The sequence below is a fragment of the Adiantum capillus-veneris genome, chromosome 23 (genome assembly GCF_014529385.1).
Source record: "Adiantum capillus-veneris isolate H3 chromosome 23, ASM1452938v2, whole genome shotgun sequence".
Taxonomy (NCBI): Eukaryota; Viridiplantae; Streptophyta; class Polypodiopsida; order Polypodiales; family Pteridaceae; genus Adiantum; species Adiantum capillus-veneris.
The window spans coordinates 138365525-138384326 of record NC_140953.1 but is presented as its reverse complement, the minus strand read 5'-3'; the positions used below and the strand labels follow the sequence as shown (position 1 = coordinate 138384326).

The following is an 18802-nucleotide window of genomic DNA, read 5'->3' as shown; positions in this document are numbered from 1 at the left end:
AATGAAGTCCAAATCGTGAATGCCCGACATTTCGTATTCATATTTTTCTCCGATAGGCTGCAGTCGCATTTTTTTAGCAAGAAGTTTTTCGCCTTCTCTGTCTCCTCTCTCTTTGTAGCGATCGCGATACCGCTTCCTCTCTAAACCCTAACTTCGCATGGCCCTCTGTGCAAGCACTCCTATTTTGATCAACAGGGCCTCCTTCATGGCAAGATCTCGGCAACCTAATGTTATTTCCTGCTTCAGCTATGGCGAATCACTAGGAAAGCTGTGACGCATTACACCTTGGGCCATGTCTCAAGGCACTATTTCCCATTATAGCTCCCGTAACCTGGATGCATGCACCTTGCAGCTCAAAAGATGGAGACCGTTTGTTTCGCCTTCGACCCCTGAAGGTGTTGTAGATCTTCATCAGCCTGCAAGATGTGCAGAAATTGACCCTCCGATACTACCCACACCCAGACCTCTTGACATCAAAACAGGTGTGTTGAATGCTACCGGATCACCAGCTTTGCATCTTGTAAAATGCTCTTTCAAGCAGATGATGAATAAGAGCATCAGTGGAGGGGAGCGTTTCCGCTGGGCTTGCCACCCTTTCAAAGAGGCGGTTTCTGATGCTGATAATCATGGTCCAAATCTATGTGACAGTATGGAGTTCTTGTGCCATCATTCCGATTCTGTGGGCATGTCTGTGGAAGGGGGTTTACCTGCAGAGAATAATGGCATGATGTTGAACAGAGGTCAAAGCTCTATGCCCACGGAGGAGAAGGAAGACTATCAGAATGTGGATACAAATATGAGATGTTGCTTTGAAGAAATGCCGGGGCGTCACAGTTTGGATCAAGTGAAGAGCTCCAAAGATATTGATATCGTGGCTGGGTTACCACCTACCTTGGGTATTTACAGGGTAACAGGATACCTTACTGAGCAGGCAGCATTGGTCAAGCCGCATGGTGCACTAAATGCAAGAGATACTGCCAACATGTCGATGCTGGCCCCTAGTGTCAGTGGTTGGAGTAAGCGGCATAAGCAGCTTTCTCGGGCTCTTGCTAGGGGGCTATGGAGGTGGAAAGAGAATTCTCAGGCCCGAAAGAGGCGCCGCAAATGTGGGTCATCACGCTCAGGCTCAGGCAGGAGCAGTGAGTCGCGAAGGGCAAGATTTAACGGGTCAGATGCACCAACTATGGGCGCCTCTGCTGCATATGCCACTTGCTCTGATTTTCCAATGCCCGGAACCGATTCAAGTGGGGAACTCTTCTTTTATGGGGATAGTGGTGGCATTAACTGGGACTCACAGGTGTCTTTGAGTGGAGAGGGATTGGTGCAGCGGATAGATGGGGTTGATGTTCTTCATGCTTGGATTGTTAGTGAATCACAGAGTCTTGAATCAGGCTATGGCAGTGAACCTGGATATCGAGGTGATGGAGAGCTTGGTTATGGGGATGATGGCGTTCCTGATGAGCAAGATGAAGAAGAGCGAGAACAGCTAAGATTAGGTCCGTGGAGTGATAACAGTGCAAAAAAACCACCATCTGTTTGTGGCATCACTATGACAATACCAGAGGATGAAGGTGAGTCTTTTCTGCTTATGCCTCCAATTAGTCTTTACATTTTTAAGGCTAGGGATAAGCTGAAATTGTTGAGATTGTGTACTTCGAATGTCTGCTCTGTAAGATTTAGAGATGCATTCTGTTGATTTTACAGATGCAATGGCAGAATCGAAAATGCAGCATCGTCTTCGCAGACGGCGACAAGAGTCAAAACCTCCAGTGGGACACAAAAGTAGGCATTTCATATAAACATAGATTTCACTTGCGCTCTCTTCGATGCATGCCATCGTAAAGCATGCTGTATTGTAATGTGAAAAATTGTGCCGCGGGTTCCTGTATTTCTCTTTCCACTAATTAGGTCAAAACTTGAGACCTTGCATGGTTATGGCAGAAGGACCCATTCTTTATATAGCAATCAACTTGTAAATGTTTGTAAAAATGGCAGCTGTGCATGTAAATCTGCTCTATTGGGCACATTCACTCAAGTCGATTTAAGACTGTCAAAGCTGGTGTTATGATAGGGGTCGTCAAATGCCATTATTTGTATGTACATTTGGTAACAATTTTGCCTCTTGATCAGGGGCGTTTCGTATTGCTGGTGAACATGCAGTTTTTAATGAGCTCATGAACTTGCTCTTATTTAGTCTTTTGATGTTGCTTTAGAAACATTGATAGTGTTCTTTGTTGGTCCAACTTGAAATATATATTGAGACTGCGTTCTTGTTTTGAATGAATTGGGCGGGAAACCGCTGACCGTATTTGGCATAGCCTAGATTCCTCTAGTATCGATTATTTTCCAGAGATATGGCATCTTTATATTAGAAAAATTATGGGACTGTCGCCAGCCTTTTTTGGCGAATTCCATGCAGGTATCCTCCGGTGGATCATGCCCTGCTTTTGTGTATGTTTATTTATTCCCTCTTTGCCTTTCCCATGAAGGTGGTGCTGGTTTCTTGGATGATGTAGCATATGGGAACCATTTTCCAACAAAGTGCTACCACAGAGTGCTAATTCCTTGAAGAGTGTTACACCTTTGCAACAACCAAGTCTAGGGTAAAACCCCCAACTTAGAGCCACCTAAGCGACCTGACAACGCGCGACCTGCATAGTGCACCGTTTTCAGCTCTGAGTGGTGCATCACGTAGGTGAGAGCAGCATCTACCACCCATAAAAGCCGCAGCTTGAGCGGCGATGCAGAGGTGACGAACGACGCGGCGAAAACTTTGCAGTGTAACAAAATCAGGGTCGAATAAGGAGACACCCCCGAGGGGAGTAAGTAGCCGGTGCGCCAGCAGGGATGGCCCAGGATCCAAGGGTGAAGATGTAATCCCGCTTGCCGTAGCCACAACAACACTCAAGCTTCGTTGTCCCTGAATTGGGGCTTTTGTTTACTTGAATTGGGGGTTGCTGGGTCCTTCTAAAGGGACCCGGTTTTTTACTGGGGGTTTTACCCTAAGAGGCGTCTAGAGAACGGAGTGGTTTAGTGAAAGATGGCACAAAAAGTTCGTCGGGAAGAAATTCACGTTGTCTTGCCAAGCAGAATCGATAATAATGGTCCACCCCCCACGACTCTTGCATCGTATATGGGCAGATTTTGTTTGTCAAAAGAGACAAAAGGTAAGCTTCCAATGGCATTCACCAATGATGAAGCCCAAGAACTTCCAAAATGAGCTTGAAGGGCTCCAAAGCAACGACAGCTCAAGCATCGTCTGCCATGTCCACAATCAATCGCCAACCTAGAGGCTGTTCAATTGCAGGATTCATGAATAAATGACCATAAAGATAAAGAAGATATGACAAGTTCTAGCCCCTCGGTACCACCACCTTTAAAGATTGTTGTCATTCTAGAGTGGGTAGATGGAGCTACCGTCCAATGGGTAGCTCTACTTGCTCAAAAAGCTAAGTGTTCTCTCTCTCTCTCTCTCTCTCTCTCTCTCTCTCTCTCTCACACACACACACACACACACACACAACATGCAGAGAGAGCAGCACGGTAAGTGCAGGCCTCGCAAGAGGTTAGCATCCGGGAGAATTCATGAGTCGATTACTAGTCAAAGGCTGTTCGAGAGACAATTTCTGCTTGCCGGTGCTTTTTAAAAGCATAAATTGATCTTGATAATGAGCTTCCTGTTAGGGACTGCACCGGTCTTCTCACAATGAAGAGCAAGAAAGCGGGCAAGGAGTGAACAGGAGGGGGAGATGGCAAGGGGAACGTGAAGGGTTTGGGAGGATATTCGATCTCTCTCTCTCTCTCTCTCTCTCTCTCTCTCTCCCCTCAGGGCAGACACTCAGTAGGCACGAGAGGGTGTGTTGCTAGGCGAGGCATGCTTTCAAGTTTCCGCAGAGTAGTATTGATTTGATTTTAAACGACCCGGTGGAGAAGGTAAATTGGAACTCCTATAGGTAGTCTTGCTTGGTGGGCGTTGCTATAGAACCTAACAAGACATACACATATTGACATCAAGCATCTAGCACTGAAGTAAACAAAGCGCATTGGCGCTTTTTTTAAAGGAGTTGCAAATATGATGATTAATTACCTCTATAGTTGTCTCTAAAATGGTCCAATTTCATGGCATTGGCGAACTTTTAATAACTAGAGTGCTTCGTCAGCCTGTATAACCGGAAGTGGATAACAAACTGGTATACAGGTACAAGCCTTCAAACCGATTGCAATTAGAGAGAGCAAGCATTGAACAAGAGCATAGATCCGTAAAGAAGATTGTCGAAATGAAAGGTGAGAGAGAGAGAGAGAGAGAGAGAGAGAGATAGAGAGCACGTATTATTTGTTTTGCACAAATCTTCTTACGTCAAGTGAGTGTAAGTGATTGAAACGATTTGATGAAAATAGTATATCAAAAAGTTGAGGAATTATGAACGGAACATTGTATGTAGCATGCAATGATTTCTTTACAATGAAATGGACAAATCTTCTATGGAGAAGAGGAGGAGGACTATATCGGTAAGATGCTCTTCAGAGTTGCGCGTGTGGGAAACTGGTTGACAGAAAAATAGCGCGAAACCAATTGTTTAGCTGATTGAAGGTGGCTGGGGACCACGTTAGAGTAATTTAATTCTATAGTCTCGAGTAGGCCGAGCACGTCTGCAATCTGCACGAACAACATACACTGGTATTTTGTGGAGCAACTAGCCAGCATGGCGATGTCGATGGTGATTTGTCGATTGAGTGTATCCCAAGTGATGTAATGTGGATGCCATGGGGTAGGTGGTTGAACTGGCCATGGAATGAACTCGCTCCATTTATGCATGTAGTGTTTGAGCACCCGCTCTTGCAAATGTGGGTAAAGACAGTATTGGAACTTGTACATTGCAGTCTCAAATTCTGGCTGCTTCTCAATGAGATCAGTTGGAATTGGCCTACTCATTCTAAACTGAAAAGAAAAAGCATTTAAATCAAAACAGTTGATAAGTTGTCATGTCTGCCATAGTTTGAATGGAAAAAAAGACATTGTTGTAGGCAATGATCAAAGTTATGTGACAAAGATAGTGAACAAAACAATGAAATGAAGACGTTAGAAGTTCACAGCTATACCTTCGTGTTTTTTTTCAAAAAATAATATTTTCTCAATCTTGGTGGATGTCCAGAACAAACGTTATAACCTAATGCAGTTGTTGTTTTGTGTTGTTTAATATAGAAATATTCTAAGTTTCTAGCTTTATGAATATTGGTATTGGTTGCTAAAGTGGTAATTTCGAAATTGTCCTCGAAAGGAATGTGTGTCTGCATGTCCGCTCGCATTCTCTTCGAAGGATTGCGCTTGTGCTGGCCAATGCGTTTATGGATGTTATTCGTAATTCCGATTTATCTCCTATCGTTCTTCGTGCAGCGTATACTGTAGACTATGTATTCTTCCCGCGAAGCTACTTTTTCTGGGGTGGAAGGCCGATGCTTGTCTCTGGTTGATGAGTGTCTAAATCTGCAGTACATCCAGATTGGTTAGGTCAATAAAAAAATGACATTGCTATGGAGAAGTGAATAGAAGCTAGTGATACTTGTTATCCATACTTGCCTTGGTCTGTTGCAACTGGCTCGTATGGGGAGGCTGGTTGTCCATAATTTATTGCCTTGTGTTCGCTGTAGTGCCATGCTACCTTCTGGATTGTGATAGGTGGATTAGTTGCATTGTGCGTGTGGTTTGCCGAAGTCATGAACTTTGTCAAGATAGCGACACATTTTTCTTGAGTAGCTTTTGAAAGTTCAGCCAAGTCAATGTTGTAACCAAACCACAGCTGCTCCATCGCGTATAATGTAATTCCTTCAGTTTTTGTGTCGAGGAGTTGTTGTGCTTCAACATTACGCAACATACTCTCATCATCCTCGTACTGGATATCAAGTTCTTCAAGTATTTGCTTCATGAGACCTGCAGGATGTAGAAGCAAGCTTGCTAGCACGACAGATAGAAGGCATTATATTTTCCTTCTCTAATAGTACTTGTTGTCATCCTTTCTGTGTTTGGTGTGGCCATCGTTTGGTCTAGAGCTTTATATCTTGCGTCGCACTTATTCATGAAGTTGCGACGTTCTTGAAAAGTATGGAACCCCTCAATATACGCATGGGGTTTCTCGCCTGCTGAGTTTGCCAATCTCATTTGCTTAGTCGTGAGGTAAAATCTCTTAGGTTGTATCGCTAGTTGCGTTTCCTTTGCGTTGTTCGTGTATTGCTTGAAGAGCTGCACAGTAAAATGAGTGATTGATTTGCATGTGTATACACAGGCAGATGCAAGATCAAAGATGCGTGCAAAATGTACCGTGTTGTGATCCATTGTTTGATTAAGTTTCCTGCACGTAAAAATAATTATTTTGATGACCTCTTGCAGTATTTTTGAAGCATAAGATCTGACAAACGTTTAAACAAAAATGAATGAAGTGAAAAAGGGAAGAGCAGTAAATTTACAAAAGGTGGATCAGAGTGAGCAGGGGTGATAGGGAAGGTGTCTCAGCAGTGCAACATATTGAACATGAGAAGTCCACAGAAGAGAAGACAAGCAGTTAAACAAAAATTATTGCTCTATATGGAAGGCAGTTACAAGGCGATTTCATCTGTTTAATAGAAACAGGAATTGATACTGAAGAGGGCGTAGGAAACATTCCCGGCTAGAAGTTCAAAAATCTAGATGGTGTGAACATCTCTGGCGTAGGTAGCTCTAGTAAATGTAGTCGGGTTCGCTCAGTGACGCGTGATAGCATCACGTATAGAAGGCGAGGGGCGAAAACTTCTTTTACAATGAGCAAGACGTTGGAGTTGATTGTTGCGCCTTGGGACTTGTGTCCAGTCATAGCGTAGGCGAGAGCTAGTGGGAATGTGGATTTATGGTACCAGTGCCCATTGAATGTCCGTCTGCTATGCTTTGACCGTCGAAGTGTAAGTTCCTGTTTGGATGTGTTGAGTGTGACTTTGATTGCTTTGACGCCTCCTTCTTCATCTTGGAGGATTTCGTCTACGCGACATAGTGATCCATTGGCTGCTCCAATTGTTAAGTCTATGTTCTCTGTTATCAGCGCCTTTGCTCCTTCTGCTATTCTGTCAATTGCGTGGAAGTCGGGATCTTCAAGCCATGCTTGGAGCTCAGGGATGTTGTGTGCGTTTGTCTTGAGGCCGATTTGGATGATGTGACTGCCGATGGAAGCGTTCCAAGAGAAGGTTATTATAATATCGAGCGTCACTCTTGTGTGTGCAAATGATTGTCATATTCCTATCCATGTGTTGATCTATTTGATCCTGCGTTATGATGCGATCACCGAGCGCATCGTGGATCTCTTTCTTTGTGGGGAGCCTGACTCTTATTGTATTGAGGAACTCTATGAAAGAGATATCTTTTGCATGGCGCACTGAGCAAGACATAATGTACATAGTAGCAGTGGACCAATAAGTGGAGCTTGTGATGTGGCATGAGTAGCAATGATCACTTTGATGCCTGCATACCGGTGGCAACTGTGCCAAATCACCGAACAAGAAGAGCTTTTTATCTTTGAATGGGTCTAGCAGTGTGCCGTTGGTGACATTCACAATTTGTCGTACTATGAGATCAAAAGTTTGCTTTGTCAACATAGGAATCTCGTTTATGATAATCGTGTCTGCTTCTTTGATATTGACGTATCTGTCATCAGTTTCGGAGATTGACAGGGATACTGCTGTGTGCGCACTGGTATCCTGAATTGGTAATGGATAGTTGTTGTGATGCTGCTTAACCTCGTGGCCGCTGCACCAGTCGAAGCAGCGAGTGTGATAGTTTTCCTTGCATTATGAGTTGGCTTGTGATATATCTTATGAGGAAGCTTTTGCCACTGCTAAGAGTGCCTGTGATCACATGCAGACCACCCTTTGCTGCTGTGAGCTTCTTGTAGATCTCTGCTTGTTTAGATGTCAGTGACGCGTTCTGGACGTTTTGAAGCTCGTTTAGAAGGGCAGAGATACGAGAAGTCATGTCCTGTTGCTCGTAGTCTGTTTGCACATCTGGAGATTGAAATGAGGTAGCCTTTGTTGAGGATGTCTTCTGTAGTATCATGTTGTGAAATTGGTGTGTTTGATCTGTCGTATGTATATTTCGTTCTGTATACTTTGTGATGTACATCTCAAGGTCCTCATCTGTCAGTATCAAATTTCTAAGTTTGCACTCAAGATAGTACGACCTGGACGTGTTCTCCGGTGAGAGCAGCTGGGATTCGTTTCTGAAGGTGATGCTCTTTAGCAGCACGTTGTAAAAGAAAGCCTCCGGATGATGCCCTGGGTGGAAGTCTGTGAAACGGACCAGTCGGTGTTGCCGCTCCAGCGATTGGCCGTAGGTGTTCGCCTTTGAAATACTTTTTTTTCCTTTTTTTCCCTTTGTCACTGTGTAATTCTTGTGGAAGTCGTAGAACGTAAGATTCTCCAGACTTTGTGGTCGTGCGCAGTACAGATCGACAGGGTGCGGCACGACATCATTGTTGTGAGAAATGATTCGTTGTCGTAGTGCCGGGGGTGATGAGTCGACGTATTGGACGGTGTCACTCTTTGAAATGATTGGGATTTGCAAACAATTTAATGCCACTTTTGTTGCTGAGATAGGCTTCGACAGTAAAGAGGCTGAGATCAGCTTCAATTTCACAGTGTCAAGGCCACCTAGGCGTAAGCGCTCTGCATCTTCTGAGCGGATGTTGAGATGGCCCATTGGTTCAGTTTTGAGTGCATACTTCAGGAGGTAATAGGACAATGATGAATTGGTGACCCACTGTATATTCATATGTGCACCCCATAGCAGAAGCAATGTAGGGTGGTACGGTACGACATTTCTGTCTTCATGCCGGGGCCTGAAGTATTGCCATCTATGATTTTGTTCGTTGAAGATTGGGTTTGGATTTGGCTGTGCATGAAATGGAAAACCGTGTTTACATACTCCATCTCTTTGATCGTGGTAACAACTTGTACGACACTTGTGAAGTTGTTTCCTGAGCACGAGTTGCCGGAGGCGGCTCACTTCTGGCAAAACCACAGTGTTGGTTTCTGGCGGGACTAGACTCATGTTGACCCAGCCTCCTCACAGCCCATACCACGAGAGCTCCTCGAGCGAAGGTAGGGTTCAATTGAGACTTTGTTCCACCATGGAAGTGTGTAAGTCGCCATGACAGCTCCTATGAAGATAAGATGAGACCTTGCCAACGGGGAAAGATCGGACTATTTCCTTTTTTCAAGGAGTAAGGGTTGATTGTGCTGCTTTTTTTTACTTGGGGTAGCGCTGTAAGGCTGGTGCTCTGCACCATTGTATTAACTTTTTGTATTTTGTTGTTTCCATGTATGTATGTGCGGCAAGTAGTTGCTCCCGGAGGTTGCGGCACGTCTTGTAGTCACGAAGCTGAGTGTCGTTCTCTTCAAGGATTTTGACAAACATTTCCTTCGTCTAACTCTTCTGGGTTTGGTCAATGAGATGAACTCTGTTAATACTTTGTCAGAACAAGATTAGCTGAAAACAGACCAGCGCTCTGTTGCCCTACCCCTGTTGATCATATCCCACAATCAATGCGTTTCACGAGACGAGATTCCAGACACAAAGATCCTCCAACGCACCTCATCTAGAATACATGTCGATCAAGGCAATTCTAGGCACATAGCCCCTATCTAATAATATCATCGTTGCCCATATTATTGGAGTCCTGCATAGTGCCACATGCCTTCAAGATGCAAGCATAGGTGATTGCATCTGGAGAGATGCGCTCGCTTTAATCAGCCAAAAACAGTCCAGAGCTTCCCTGCCCCGCTACAATCAATGCATTCTACGACTTAACATTCCCAATAGGGTGCTTCTCAAGAAATCTTTGTGCTTTCTAAAGTACGATGTTTTGTTTCAATGACCACCACTGACTAAAATTATCATCGTGAATTATGTTTCCTATATTGATTCACTCACAATCACTAATGGCTTCAAAGAAAATATATTCACTACCTACATAGTAAAGATACTCTAAAGAGAAGAAAACATTGAAGGGAAAATAAAGGAGAAGAGGAACACAAATATACCAAAATGCACTCGACCGTGTCTTTTTATATGGACACAAAAGTCTCTTGATTTTCCACCTTCATGTGTCTTTTCATTTCCTAAACTCGCCCTCACTTATGCACTTAAGATGTTTTGAAAGGTTTTTTATTTTCCCGAGATTGGGGGGCCCTAATGGCGTTCTTCATAATAACACATGCCTTCAAGATGCAAGCATAGGTGGTTGCATCTAGAGAAGCTCGGCATTTGCTAAAAATAGCCCAGAGCTTTCTGGCCCTGCTGTCGTTGAGCATATTCCATAATCAGTGTGTTCCAAGAAACGACATTCCAGACAAAAATCTCCTGTCATAAAAACTAATATCTAATTCTCCCAAATGATTTTCTCATGTTAAACTGATCATTTAATATAGGGAAGTACTAGGGGAGTAAAAGCTAGAATATTGATAAGGCTGCCAGACCGGTCTCTGCAGGGATCCAAACGAGAAAAAATAGGGATCCAAAGGGGGAAAATCTGCAAAAGAGCAATGTGCTTCAATGGGGCTTAAAAAACCTAAGGTTCAACTCCAATAAGACTTCCATAGGCTAAGGTTCCTAATTTTAATTCAATTGTCCAAAGGACAAAGTAGGGGAAATTGGATGGTCATGGCAAGACTAAAAAGTCTTTCCACATCCCTAGGACGGAGGGGGCGAACCCTTTTAGTAGGGGATGAGAGAGAAACACACACACACACACACACACACACACACACACACACACACACACACACACACACACACACACACACACACTCTCTCTCTCTCTCTCTCTCTCCAAAGCTCCCCCTTTACACAAAGGGAGTACTGGACACATGTCAGGCTTCTAAGCCACTTGCCCCCAAGCTCCCCTCAAATCCTATTGGATGGCCATAGAGGTGGACCAATGAGGATTAGGCTAGAGTAAAGTTAGTCTAATCAATTTAAAGAATGTTTGATAAAAGAACCAATAGAAATTAAGCTCCCTAGAAGACTATTAGATAGTCTACCAAGGGGTCCAATGAGCATCCATCAACCCAATGACTTGCTTGATTCCTATTGGCCAAAAGACTAAGAGGTCCAATGAGAGTTCAATTGAATTATTTAATTACCTAAAGCTCTCACAAAAGAGGAAAGGGGGACACTTGTCAAAAGGCTATCAATTATGCTTCTAATTTGTGATTGGCTAAGCTTTACAGGAGCCAATGGGAGGCCAGCATGAGCAAATAGCAAGAGGGGTCGACCAAGAAGAGAGAGAGGGCTGCATTTTACTGTAACACATTGCCACACACACACACAACTCATGTGTGCAAGAAGAACTCCACCTCCTTCTCCAAGCATTGAGAAGTAGAGGCCTACACCAACAACTCTTGCCTATGGAATGCAAATCCAACCAAGAGCCAAGGCATGCTCATCTCCTCTACCATTCTAATTACTAAGCTAAGCTATGCTATTAGAGTGATTATGTGAGGAGAATACTTCTTTCTCGTAAGATACATCTTCTTCCTCTCAATCTATCCTCATTCCCTGCTAGCTCTCACCATTTTTGAAGGTGTATGAGGTCTTGGGACTGAGGCTAGGGACACTAATTTTGTTTTTCAAGCATAATTTGGTGCATGAAGCTTCCATCTTCATTGTACCAACTAGTTTTGTCAAGGAACACAAAGATTGTATTGTACAAAAGTCTCCTTTGATGGGAGAAGCTATAATACAAAGCCTTTATGGAGGGGGGACTGGCTCCATGTAAATCTGGTCCTCAACTGTTGTCAGTTGTTCTATTTCTCTCTCTTTTCAAGTATTTTCAATGCCAAATTAGCTAGGTGTAAATTGCTATGTTGCTTTCTCAAATTAAGTACTCTCTCTATGCTCATTAGGAACTTGTTCTTTATGAAATGCTCACTATGTTATTAATTTTTGCTACACACAAGTTACTAGTGCATTAAATGTTACATTGGTATTAGAGCTATTGGTTTCTCTTTTCTTGCTTAAGAAGAGAGGTCCTCAAGCTTGCTACAAATGCTTGGTGTTATCAATTGCAAAAGAGTAAGTAGAATAGGGAATTTTCATCCTTGAAGCACGCCTGCTTTATGCAGCTAACAGGGATACTGTCGAGAGCTATGGTCTTAATAATGGAGTCCTATGGGGCTTGCCTATGGCTTAACCATTATTGAGCTATTAGAAGCTTGACAGGTACCGGTGTTGTCTTGGTTCTGTTTAACCATCTCCTCTATTCCTTGCAATTAATAATATTTGAGCCACGGGTATAGATGCTTGAGTGCTTATCTTTGAAGGTAAAGAGGAGTAGCAAACTAGGGCTTGAAGTGCCAAAGTACAAGTAAAAATTTACACCTATAAATTTGCCAGTATGACTGATAAGGGAAAAGAGATTGAAATGAATTTTGATAGTTTTGATTTTGCTAATGAAAGAGCAACTAATGATGCCCCTATGCTTGTAAACTATCTTGTTTCTAGGCTTCAACAAGCCCTAGGAAGACTGTCCCTCCAAGGTGAAGTGCTACATCAATTGCGCACCCATGGTATTCTCCAAACTCCCCACCAAGAAGGGAGAGTACTCAGGAAAGCTCCTGGTGAGACTTGCAAAAGAGGTCTCTCTCTGATAAGGGAAGAAGAGGAGGATCCGTATGAAGAGCTCAAAAACTTGCTACTCGATGACGCATCTCCCTCTCAAAGGAGAACCCAAGTTTCAATGGTAGAGCCCCCACCGAAAGAACGAGAAATAAGTGGGTCTCCTGCCACCTCGACAGAGATGGCTCCACGAAGATGGCGGGCAAAACGCTCTCCAACACCCCTTAAATGGAGAAGACCATCGCATACTTCTCTACACCATAATTCAAAGAGGGAAGAGAGAAAAGAATCCTCTTCCTCTTCTGAAGAAAGTGATGGTGCGGACAAGGAGGAACAAGGGAAGAAAAAGGCAAGAAAGAGGTCACCCTCTTCTCCATCCTCCTCATACTCTTCCTCTTCTGAAGAAAGAGATGGTGTAGCTCTTGAACCACCTAAAAGAAGAGGCCATAGGAAATCCTATGCTGGCTGGAAGAGGTCGTGCAAGCTCAAAAAGTTCAAAGAGGGAGGAAAGAACATCTCTTTCCTTACTACGATAACACTTTTGGTGCTATGGACAAAGTCTTGGCCTTTATCCAACAATTTGATGCGACGTTTGGAGATGAGGGCTTCACGGAGTCCTCTACGCTACATCATGTAGCTATGCATTTTCAAAAGTCCTCCAGGGAATGGTGGTCTAGCCTACGAGCAAACGGTGAAGCTCCACAAACATGAAAAGCTTTAAGAGCTTCCATCATGAAGCAGTTTTTGGCTACCAATGCCAAAGACAAAGTACTCACTGAATGGCGAAGCTTGAAGCTTTCTCCCTATGAATCTATTCATAAATATGTAGACAAGTTTTGGGATTTACACCTCAAAGCCACTGCCTTCAAAAAGATGGATTTTGGAGAGCAAAAACAACAATTTTTTGAGGGTTTAACTGAGGATATGGCGGAGTATGTTAACTCCCAAAGACCAAGCACCATATCTGCGGTCATACACCATACCATGGTGGCTTCAAGAATCAATTTTCAACAAGGGGCTAAGAGAAATCTTAAGCCCACGGAAAACAAGGACCGTAACGAGCCTAAGGGGAAGGACAACGTCCAAAAGTCTCCCAAAGGCAACGCCAACAACAACAAAGCTAAGGAGAAGGGAGTTTATAAAGGCAAAAATAAACTCTCTCTTGAAGAGCTAGAGCATTATCGAAAAGATAACCGTTGTTTCAAGTGCGGGGAGCAAGGGCATGCCTATAGTGCTTGTTCCCACAAGATACACTTAATGAGCCTCCTAGAGCTACCTTGGTCGAAATTCAAGAAGAGGATGCTCATCACAAAGGATCTCCTCTATGCCATGCTTGGGTAAAGGTAAGAAAACATGATACTTTTATTCTCTTTGACCCTGGTTCTACTCACAATTTCATATCCATAGAGTTGGCCACCAAGTTAGGCATCCAAGCCTATGAGATGGGAGATGTCCTACCTGTAGATGGTGCTTTCAAGGGGCAAGAAGCCTCAGTCACTCTCTTAATTGGGAAATTGAGGCTCCATGTCCAAAGCTATGTGGACAAGGAGGATTTCTTCACCTTTCCTCTCAAGCATGAGGATGTAATCCTAGGGGCACCACGGTTTCATCGCATGGCTGCCAATGTTAAATTCCCTGAAAGGAAAATCTACGTTAGGTTCAGGGAAAAAGATATGTACATAGATGCTAAGGAGTTGGGTAGTACCATACCCCTTGTACATAAGAAAGCTTTCAATAAGTCAATAAAGAGCTCTATTTTTGTGTACATGATTTTTGTTAAAGATTCTCAAAATGAACCTAATGCTTTAGCAAAAGAAAATATAAACAATCAAAAGGAATTAGAGTTAAGAAATTTTCTCAAGGGGTGCCAAGATGTTTTTAATGACGATATCCCTTGTGAACTACCCCTTGTGACGCAATTGAACTTCTTCGAGGAAGCTCACCGCCTAATAAACCTCCTTATCGAGTTTCTCAAGCTCAATGAGAGGAGATTATGCGGCAAGTGCATGAGTTGGTTGAGAAAGGCATGGTTAGGCCTAGCTCATCTCCATTTTGTTCACCAATGTTGTTAGTGCAAAAGAAAGATGGCACATATCGTATGTGTGTCGACTATAGAGCACTAAATAGGACCACTATCAAAAATAGGTTTCCCGTTCCATGGGTAGAAATCCTATTTGATAAGCTACAAGGGTTGACCTAAAAAGTGACTACCATCAAATAAGGATAGTTGATCAAGACATTGTAAAGACCGCATTTTGCACTACGTTTGGTCTCTACGAGTACATTGTCATGCCTTTTGGCTTGACCAATGTACCAGCCACATTTGACCGCTTGATGGAGAAGCTATTCAGGCCTCACCGAACATTTACTAGAGTGTTCTTTGATGATATAATCATCTACTCTAATTCAATAGACGAACACAAGCAACACCTCCAAGTAATATTTGAAGTTTTACGAGAGAATAAGCTTTATATAAATTGAAAGAAAAGTGAATTTTTCTTCCAAGAGATTCAGTATTTAGGTCACATTATCTCTCAAGATGGCATCGAAATGGATCCATCAAAGTTAAGAGGTAATAAAAGGATGGCCTAATCCAAGGAATCTGCATGAACAAAGAAGCTTTATAGGTATGTGTGCATACTATAGACGCTTCATAGAAAAGTTCTCACAAATCGCAGGACCATTACATGATCTAACCAAGAAAAACGTTAGGTATATATGGTCCACCAAGGAGAATAATGCTTTCAAAAATCTTAAAGAGAAGCTTATCTCTCAACCTGTGCTTACACTGCCGGATCTCTCAAAGCCATTTGAGGTCCAATGTGATGCTTGTGGTGATTGCCTTGGAGCTGTTTTTCTCCAAGAAGGGCACGCTATAGCCTATGAAAGTCGATGGCTCGACCCTGTTGAGCAAGATCTAGGCATATATGAGAAGGAACTCTTAGCAGTTCTACATACTCTAGACTTGTGGAAGCACTATTTATTGGGGACTCCTTTCATTCTACGAACGGATCACCAAAGCCTTAAGTACTTCATGACGCAGACCAAGCTCTTCGACAAACAAATGAGGTGGGCAAATTTCCTTTCGCAATTTCACTTTCATCTTGCTCACAATGCTCGCAAGCATAATCAAGTAGCCGATGCACTCTCAAGACGACCGAGAGTGAATGCGGTATCCCTAGCAACTCACAATGATCTATCTTCTATGATAAATGAGTACGCTATCGATCCCGATTTTAGACATGTAACATTTAATGGCCTAGTAACTTGTGTGTAGTGGAAAATAGCATGAACATAGTGAGCATTTCATTAGAATAGATTCTTAATGAGATTAGCGAGAGTGCTTGGGTGGAGAAAGCAACAAAAAGCATAACACCTAGTTAGATAGCATGAACAATACTTCAAAAGAGAGAGAAATTAAGCAATTGACAACAATTGAGGACCGGATTTGCATGGAGCCGGTCCCCCCTCCAAAAGGCTTTGTATTATGGTTTCTCCCAGAGAGACATTTTACAATACAATTTCTTGTGTTCCTTCAATACTAGCTAGTGCAATGAAGATGGAAACTTCATGCACTAAGCAAAACACTTATCAAACACAACATCAATTCCCTCACAGTTTCAGACCCAAGACCTCACACACCTTCAAAGATGGTGAGAGCCAGCGGGGTATGAGAGTAGATTGAGAGGAAGGAGTATTCTTACGAGAAAAATGTACATCTCCTCACATAATCACTCATATTAGCATAGCTTAGCTTAGTATTTAGCATGGTAGAGGAGATGAGAGTAGATTGAGAGGAAGAAGGAGTATTCTTACAAGAAAGATGTACATCTCCTCACAAAATCACTCATATTAGCATAGCTTAGCTTAGTAATTAGCATGGTAGAGGAGATGAGCATGCAATGAAGCTTGGCTCTTGGTTGGATTTGCATAGGCCTTCCTTCTCACAAGCTTGGAGTAGGTGATAAGCTTTCCATTAAAGCTTGAGAAAGAGAGAGAGTCTTCTTTACTTCACAACTGAGCTAGTGTGAGTGTGTAGGTGATAATGCCTTTGAAAAAATCAGCCCCTTCTCTCTCTTGGTCGACCCCTCTTGCTATTTGCTCTTGCTAGCATCCTATTGGACCTCCCCAAGCTTAGCCAATGGTAATTAAGAAGCATAAGTGATAGCCTTCTGACATTTGTCCCCCTTTTCCCTTTTGTGAGAGCTTTAGGTAATTATTTAATTCAACTAAACTCTCATTGGACCCCTTTGCCTCCTGGCCAATAGGAATCAGGCAAGCCATTGGGCTGCTGAATGCTCATTGGTCCCCTTGGGAGACTGTCCAATAGTCTTCTAGAGAGCTTAATTCTTATTGGTTATTTTATTAAGTGTTTTTAAATTCATTAAACTAGATTGACTCTAGCCTAATTCTCATTGGTCCACCTCTAAGGCCATCCAATAGGAATTGGGTACACCTTGTGGGCATGTGGGCTAGGGAGCTGACATGTGTCCCTCATTCCCTTTGTGTAAAGGGAGCTTGTGTGTGTGTGTGTGTGTGAGTTTCTCTCTCATCCCCTACTTGCAAGGCTTGATTGCTAAAGACTTTTGGGACACACACAAAGCATCCAATTCCCCCAATGTTTGAGCTTTGGACACAACCTTTGAATTTTGCAACCTTAGCATTTTGGAAGTCTTAATGGGCTGAACCTCAGGGTCTTTTAAGCCCATTGTTGCACATGGCTCTTTTACAAATGGCCCCCCCTTTGGATCCCTATTCTCCCTCCTTTGGATCCCTACTGTGGCTGGTCTGTTAGCTTAACCAATATTCTAGCTTTTTCTCCTCTGGCACTTCCCCATATTAAATGATCAATTTAACATGAGAAAATAATTTAGGAGAATTAGATATTGATTATTATGACAAGACATGTGATTTTGGCCTTTCACTAGGGAAGAAGGAAGAACCTACCCTACAAGATGGTTATCTTCTCTATGGCAATAGACTATGCATTACTAACTCACTACGTGAGAATAACGTATGAATCTCATGCTCCTCCTTCTTATGCCGGGCATAGAGGGATTTAGTCTACCCTAAAAGGTATAAAAACATATTTCTATTGGCCTGCCATGAAAGCAAACATACAAGAATATGTTTCAAAATGTGTGGTATGCCAAAAGACAAAGTTTGATAGAGAAAAGCAACCTGGATTGCTTCAACCTTTGCCAATCCCTAATTCACCATGAGAGAGCATATCCATGGATTTTATCTTTGGATTGCCCAAGTCTATCCATGGGAATACAGGAATATGGACAATAGTAGACAGGTTTAGCAAACAAGCACATTTCATACCTGTCAAAAAGACTATCAAAGCCATCAAATGGAAACCCTCTTTATATCACAAATCTTCAAGTACCACAGCTTGCCAATGTCCATAATGTTGGACAGAGATCCTAGAATGACTAGTAAGTTTTGGAAGGGTCTCTTTGAGAATTTAGGTAAAAGGCTAAACTTCTCCTTGGCCTATCATTCCCAAATGGATGGCCAAAGTGAAATAGCTAACCTAACAATTCTTGATCTATTAAAATCTTATGTCATAGAAGTAGATCAAAAGTCCCAATGGGAGAAGTACCTACCCTTAGTGGAGTATGCTTACAATAACACTGTACATACTTCCACGGGAAAAGCACCTTTTCAGGTGATAGAGGGAAGATAAAAAAATCCCCTAGTACTCAAGGTATATGGGAAGATATCCGCTGCAAATGAATATAGCAGAGACCTGCAAGATTCTTTCAAAAGATTAAGGATGCTATATCCATCTTTGAGCAAAGGCAAAAGGATTATGTTGATAAGCACAAAAGAGCCCTAACCTTTAAACAAAATGATTGGGTCTTGCTCAAGTTTTCCAAGGCTCAATCAAGGCACACAACGGGCAAGAATCCTATAGGACACGAAAAGTACTATGCTAAATTAGCAAAAAGGTACTACGGTCCCTTTCAGATTCTTAGGCCAATTAATGAGACGACCTATCAACTTAAGTTGCCCAACCATTGGCTCATACACAATGCTTTTCATGTGAGCCTTGTTATTGTGCTTGATACATCAATATCAAAATATTTAATTTTGTTTGTAACTAAGGATGGGACCTTTGAACCTTAAGGGTGTTTTCACACCAATGGTCGATGCTTTAAG

General features: G+C 42.6%; 1 protein-coding gene across 1 annotated transcript; it reads left to right on the top strand.

Annotated features, from left to right (window-relative positions):
- Positions 1-43: 43 nt before the first annotated feature.
- On the top strand, positions 44-2144 carry LOC147428683 (LYR motif protein). Its single transcript, XM_086497429.1, has 2 exons — positions 44-1571; positions 1705-2144. Exons 1-2 carry the CDS (start codon positions 293-295, stop codon positions 1797-1799), a joined length of 1374 nt encoding a protein of 457 aa, XP_086353555.1. The 5' UTR covers positions 44-292; the 3' UTR covers positions 1800-2144.
- Positions 2145-18802: the final 16658 nt, after the last annotated feature.